At 34.6% G+C, this 7,540-nt stretch overlaps 1 protein-coding gene across 1 annotated transcript in view; it reads right to left on the bottom strand.

Moving 5' to 3' along the window:
• Nucleotides 1-4,638, bottom strand: part of LOC140157984 (gamma-aminobutyric acid type B receptor subunit 2-like) — a 42,926-nt gene extending 38,288 nt beyond the window's left edge. Inside the window, exon 1 of the mRNA XM_072181233.1 lies at nucleotides 4,393-4,638. Coding sequence (XP_072037334.1) covers nucleotides 4,393-4,638 — 246 coding nt within the window. The remainder of the gene's footprint in view (nucleotides 1-4,392) is intronic.
• Between the last annotated feature and the right edge of the window lie 2,902 nt (nucleotides 4,639-7,540).

Genomic DNA, 7,540 nt, shown 5'->3' on the forward strand with positions numbered 1-7,540 from the left:
TGTTCAAAGTTTTGGGACATGAACAACAGGTGAATTACGAATAGAGCAATAGAGGTTATCCGTGTTCTATAAGCATATCTTATCAGCGACTGCTATACCCTGTTTAAGACTTTCAAAAGAAGTACCTGCATATGTGACCCGCTCTGACAAAAACAAGGAACAAGTCGCATTTTAACATTTGTACGCACTAGACAATAAGCTTTAAAATGACACCAAAATTATATAAATTATGAATAGCATCAATACTTTTCAAGATATGGATAATTGTGCAAATGGTACCTTGATATTTTTGCCAAATTGCTATTCTGAGTAATGAGCCAATTAGTTTCCTCCCAGGGCTTTATCCCTGTTCTTTGACATCAATGCATAGGAGCCGGTTGTCCGTTGTAGTGCAGGGCGATATATCCAAAAAGACATGCAAATCCAACGCACTGCAGGGTGTATTGTTCTATTGTGTCCGATTAGAGCGCTGACATATTGGAAAATGTTGCCAATCAACATCCATGAGAGTGTACATTCAATCTCCAGTTTTCGTAATTAGGTGACTTGTGTTTGGCAGGTGTGAAATACATCTGATTGGACGTTTTAATTACGTAACGCATAAAGGCTTTGACATCATCGAATGGCTGCCTAGTGCTGTTATATGTTTACTTTATATAATAATCATTCGAAATTAATTTATTTCTTTTCCTTTCTCTGCACTTATTCTTTCTGAGGACCACATTTTGTCACTTCCTCTCTCACCTTCTCCACCACTTCTCCCTCTCTCTCCTTCTCCTTCTTTCTTTCTTTTTTCTTTTTGTCTTCCCTGACGTCTCTCAATTGCCTTTTTTACCCCTCTCGTTCACTCTCTGGTTTTAAAATTGATATTCGTGATATGAAAAATCCATTTTACTTTATTGAATAGGCCTATAACCATGATAACAAAATATAATGCGAAATAGTTTCGCATTCATATAGACATGTATACCTGGCAGGCACGTATCCCTGTTACTGGAAATCGATCAGCAACTCTATTCAATTTATTTGAATGGTGCGCCTGAAATAATGATGGTGGTAAATAACTGTACATCGACGAATAAAGTGTGTCTTTTGTGCTTTCGGCTTCTCAATCACACCCGTGGGCTATATGAGAACAAAAGGTACCTCTCGCTTTAGCAGGCGCTTTCACGTGACTTTCATTTATTCCTTGATTGACAGTAGTCTTCCTTGTAATGCGGCCCATACACGATCAAAATATTGATTAATATTGGGTATCCTAGATGCAGGAGTGGATACGAAATCTACCATTGTGCGTGTTCAATGGTAGATTTTGTATCCACTCTTGTATCTAGCGCATTTGATATTGATTAATAAGATTGAACGTGTATGGGCCGCATAAATTGTTAATACGCTGTCAGGTCAGTGACTGATTTGAACTGTCATCAACAAAAGGTACCTCTCGATGAATAGCTTGTCGGCAAATCAAATCGGCACAAAGGAACAATGCGTTATGTAATCTATAAATGCCTCTCTATGTTATTAAAGCTCTTTGTGCAAAACCATGTCCATCACAATGTCAATCACCTGTTAATGTCTCTTGTACTCCATGCATTTGCATGTCCTTTGGAAAATGCCCTTACGTGCAAACGCCCTATACATTATTTATCAAATGCAGAAGAAAAAATGCAATGCTCTCTGAAACAAAGTATTTTTATGTAGTTTGTTCACCTGTGCCATTCCAATACTATTAATTGAATCATCATGTATGATAATACGGAATGGTAGTATTTCTATTTATCGTGATAAATTCAACGCTTTTAATGAATTAAATATATATTACATGCAATTTGTTTGCTTTACTGGAATAATTTTCGCTTTTTATTACACAACAGACCACAAAGCCTTCACCAGTATGCCTATACATCATTTAATGCTTCGTGTTCATATGAATTTAACGTATTGAATAAAATTATGTTCACTGATTGATGATAAAATGTTTTTATTAGAATAAATTCTACGCCTTTAATTAAATATTACATGTCAGGCTGTTTTATTGCAATCATTTTCAATTTTATTGCACGACAGGCGACTGCTTTAACTTGAATTCATTGTTATTTGTATTATACTTTTTAACATGCGGATTGTATAACTAAATACATTATGATTGATTTGCGATGTTAGATCCATTAAAAGATATACAGCTATGTACATCCATATCAAAATGATTGACTTGATATTTTGATCAGCTCGTAATCGGCGGGCCTTATAACATCGCGGATTGATATCAATATGTTTTATTTTGAGAATTGCCTTTTAACATCTCGCTAGAAACATCACAAATTATTAATTTAAGTCCTATACTTTGTCTACTTTAAAAAATAAAAATTATTTGATATCAGAAAGACATTCTTCGTATTCAGAATGTAATTCGATATGTCTGATGTGCTCTCATGTCCCACAAAAAATACTGTCGAAACGCTCAAAACGCTCATTCCAGATCTCTTAAGATCATGACAATCTTTTTAAAACTTTTGAAAAAACGCAACAACAATACTTTTAATATAAAATAATATTGTAAAATATTTTTGGCAAATATTTTTGCAAAAATTATTGAATAACTCTTGAATTAGATTACGTTAAAATGTTTTGCAGTATTTTCAAAAATGTTTTTGTACGTTATATAAACTTGTTTATACCCTTTCTAAAAATCCGACAATATAAATTAAACGTTTTCTGTACATCCTTTTGGGTTTGCTGGGTAAGCAATGAATTTTGTTTTGTTTTTTACATTTTATATGTTTAATTTGAATGGAAAAAAAAAACGATTACTAAAATGGGTGACGGGGATGTGCGGCTAAATTGATCCCCAACTCCCTCTCACCAAATGATCCCCTTTTTTGTTTTGCTGTCACCAAATAACTGGATATTGGATATTTATTACCAGAAATGTAGAAAAAGAGACACATGTAGAACCGATAAAAAATACAATTTTTTCGAAGGAACAGAGTTCAACAAATCATAACCCCGCTTTTGGATATCGTTTGAAGTCAAATGATATACCATTTTAAAGCTTATGGTATATATTTTCTAAACACGAAATAAAACAAAATTGACCGGGCCGACTTTACGGCTGATTCGCCGCGTCCAGTCACATATACTTTGATCAGCTCGTAGTCGGCGGGAATTGTTAGGCTTTTAACACTACGCCGAAAAGTAGATCCACTTTTAGAGAGATATATTTGACCTGTTTGGTCTATATTGTGTGTGTTAAATAAAGTAGACAAAGTATAGGACTTAAATGAATAATTTGTGATGTTTCTGGCGAGATGTTAAAAGGCAATTCTCAAAATAAAATATATTGATATCAATCCGCGATATATATTTTTGATATTTAAGGGGGTACTAGACCCTTGTGGTAAATTTGTGACTATTTTTGCATTTTTCTCAAAAAATAATAACACACTGGTAACAAAAGCTATGTATATTATTGGGGCAAGTAATCCAATTACTACACTGGAATGTCAGTGACTCAAGACAAGCGGTTCGTTATTTATGATAAGAAAAGTGGTACATCCTAGCGGTACCTTATTTCTTATCATAAATAACGAACTACTTGTCTTGGTTCACTGGAATAAAGGCAAAACGTATTTATAACACGTTTACAATGTTTCAAGAACAGTTTTGTGTTTGCTGGGTACCCAGCAAACACACAACGTTTTACAGAAAAATGTTTAAATGTCGGGTTATATAAAGGGTATAAAGACGTTTCAAACACCATTTAAATGTCGGATTATATAACGGTTTATGGAAACATATAAAATATTATATGAAAAGACACTACAAAAATATTTTCAAAATTTTGTCCAAACGTTATTGTAAAATATTTTGGCAACATATTATTGTTAACACTTACTAACACTATGTTAGAACGTTTTGTAAAAAAAAATGTTTGCTGAATGTTATTAAAACGTTTTATACCTTTTATATAACCCGATATTTAAACATTTTCTGTCAAACATTTTATGTTTGCTGGGATACCAAATGAATCATATTTATCTAGTTATTCAATCCACATGACAGAACTACAATGCAAATAACTACGAATTCAAGTCGCGCCTTTCGTCTAATAAAAATCAACAATGATTCCAATAAAACATATACTTGCATGTATAACATTTAATTAGCGGCGTCGAATTTATGACGATAAAAACATTTTATCATTTCAGTGAATACATTTACAAAAATGCAAAAATCAGATTTCAATGCTTTTTAGATTTTCCGATTTTGCTTATCACCAATTGTGCCTATAAACACTAACCCCAGTCCTAATAACTCCAACATGTTCAACTTGAGTTAATAGCTTTAATGAGCAACGCGTTAATTAGATTAATTAAAAGAAACCAGACTTACCGTTGCATGGTCCCACCTAAAACAAATATGATATCTATCCAATATTCCATCTATGCTATTCATGTGGTCAGCGGCGGCCTGTAAGAACAGGGCATGTTCACCTGATTCAAACTCACTTTCAAATGTCATTATTGACCGAATGTGTATAGGAATCTTAGTCTCATTCCAGGAACATAGATTGCCAGTAGTAGCGTTAATTGCAATAATAAGAGCAGCGAACAAGAAGCAGAGATACACTTTGGCCATTCTGGATACGGAATACCTCAATTGAACCATTTTAACTTAAGTGAGTAAAGCAACGCCGTACATGGTATATCGATGTGATTCCTATTAAAGCGTTCAATGCAATGTATGACTATTTGCATTAGGTGTTAAGTGAAGTGAAAAAGTATAAGTGAAGTGAACGCTACTCCAAGGTTAAGTGAGACGAGCAATCAACCAGACACACTGTCGTGGAAGATTGATTTAAATACAACAGATAGCGATTTTAATATTGAAGATATTTTGCGCAAGAAGTGCGTAAGTCTAAAGTTTTTCATTTTTACAACCGGTATGACACCTGTTACTAACTATCAACATTTGATAGTTCCATTGGGGGTGTATGGATTTCAAATGAAACAGCCCATTTCCATAAATTAGACTGTTATTGTGCTCTTCTCTTTCCTCTCATTCTTCCCATTTTTTTCTTTTCTTTAAGGGCTCGGTCACCCACTTTGCACAGTATTTTTATGGGACATGAGAGCACATCAGACAAACCAAATTGCAATCTGAATACGAGGAATGATGCAGTTCATATGCACAAACGAATACTGATGTTTATGATATTCAGGTTTTTGTACATCACATATAACATGTCACATAGGAGGTCATACGTGTTGACATTCATCTATTGTATTTGTTCAACTGTGTATGGAGAGGATTAACGCCATTAAAACTCTATCAGTATTAGGGCGTAGTTCAGTGAACTCATCGGATTGCTATTCCAAGTACTTTGATAATACAGATAATATGCATTAATGGGTCGAGGCGATTGCATTGAAAAACCTAATAAATTATTCATAACAGTTCTGAAATTTGCAAACCACCAAAATTCATGATCTTTTAGCGTTGGAAAAGAAACCACGTGAATAGAGTGCCCTCTCAAGAATAGGTTCTCTGTGGTTCAACAGACTACGACCAGACGTCACGGTTGTTTGATTTAACCATTTATTAAATTTTCAGAACATTATATAATGTTCAATTCTCGCTATTCACAATAAGGGCGCCGCCAGCGGTTTGCGATGTAATCGTGATGTATCATGGGAAAAGGTCGACATCCAAGTCCGCGCAATACGAATATTACCATGCTATTACATAGGAACACGTGACAATATATTTTAGTTTGTCAATATAACGTTATTACACGCAAATCGATAGAGAAAAAATTAATTGTGCACATTTCAAATCACATTATTAAGTTGGTTTTTTTTTGTAAATTAAATCTAATACTGGAACTAAAATTTGCAACTCACTTTGCTACGTTGCGGTCGAAAACATCGGACTTCGTCAGGCATCTGATTGAAGATGTTGTGATGACGTCAGATGTTGTGACGTCAGACGGCGAGGAATGTCTCGTAACGCCGGGTCCCATGCACGTGACAACTGGAAGCGGAGTTATCACGATGGGACGTGCATGGGACCCGCCGTTACGAGACATTCCTCGCCGTCTGACGTCACAACATCTGACGTCATCACAACATCTTCAATCAGATGCCTGACGAAGTCCGATGTTTTCGGACGCAACGTAGCAAAGTGAGTTGCAAATTTTAGTTCCAGTATTAGATTTAATTTACAAAATAATGTTTTGAACTACTGGATGAATAATCTACACCAAGATATTATTAAGTATTATTGAGTATCGATTCGCGTGTAACACCTTTATTTTGACAAACTAAAAAAATATTGTCACGTGTTCCTATGTAATAGCATGGTAATAACAATAGTTAAGCAAGGTAAGGTGCAGGGTAATACACTCTTTATTTCTACCAAGTTTCAATAGCCTGCGTTTAAATATTTCTGAGATGTCAACAATAAAAGCAAGTATTCGTAGGTAAATTTTGGTAACCGAATGTTACCTACGAATACAATTTGACATCATGACAGCATTGTGAAACACCGCCATTCATGCCAATGCCCATATTGGTACATAACGAAGGCCTGTATGTTTGCTATCAAATCATATGTCAATGAAAGTTGCGAATTCACATACATGCCCACCATGCAAAAAGTGAATACGGCTTAATTGTTGAAAAATATGTACTGAAATAGACGACGGTCTGCTCATTTGAAAGAAAAATCAGATTCAAAGAAGATTAGAAGGGATAAATACTTGGATTTGTCAACTGTCATGTGTGCTTCATTTTAAATGTTTCCCGACCTTCTGGTTTCTGAGTAATTTGTGTCCAAATTGATTTATTCGAAGGTAACTTTTGACGTTTTCGCTAAGGTTACCTACGAATACCATGGAAAAAACGACTGTTCTCATTGTCTCATGATCTAGACAACACAGTGATGGACCCTGGTATAAAACTAATTGTAGTTGCCCTCAAACGAAAGGCCACAAGACGTAACTGACTCCATGATGGACTTCACAAGTCTGCAATTACGGTTTTAAGCGATTTGTGTGCAATTAAGGAAATTAAAGTCACTTTAGTGCCTTTGTTTCTTACTTCAATCCTCTTTCAACCGCTAATACGCTGTGAACCGACATTATTAATACATGATAGGGTCTAAAGTATCAATAAACGCACATAAAGAAAATAATACATTCAAAGTGCTTTATAAAATGAAGTTTTGATTGCGATATCCACCAAAAGTCTAATTCTTACCTACAAATACTGAAATGTTACTTACGAATACAGCATAATACATGACATGTGTAATGAAGTGTCCCTACCAATGGAAATTAATTGTCAAAAACTTTAAGCGGTACCCCAGGACACTATTATTACCCATATACGGATTCATTCAACCATTATTTATTATGTACAATTGCTGATTAACTACTTGTATATCAAAATGAAGTGGTCAAAATCTTGCTAAAAGCATCACAATTTTTTGATCTAAGGTAATAGCATTTATTCATTTGGACGTACCATCTGAAAGAGAT

This window comes from Amphiura filiformis, chromosome 7, assembly GCF_039555335.1.
Source record: "Amphiura filiformis chromosome 7, Afil_fr2py, whole genome shotgun sequence".
Lineage (NCBI taxonomy): Eukaryota > Metazoa > Echinodermata > Ophiuroidea > Amphilepidida > Amphiuridae > Amphiura > Amphiura filiformis.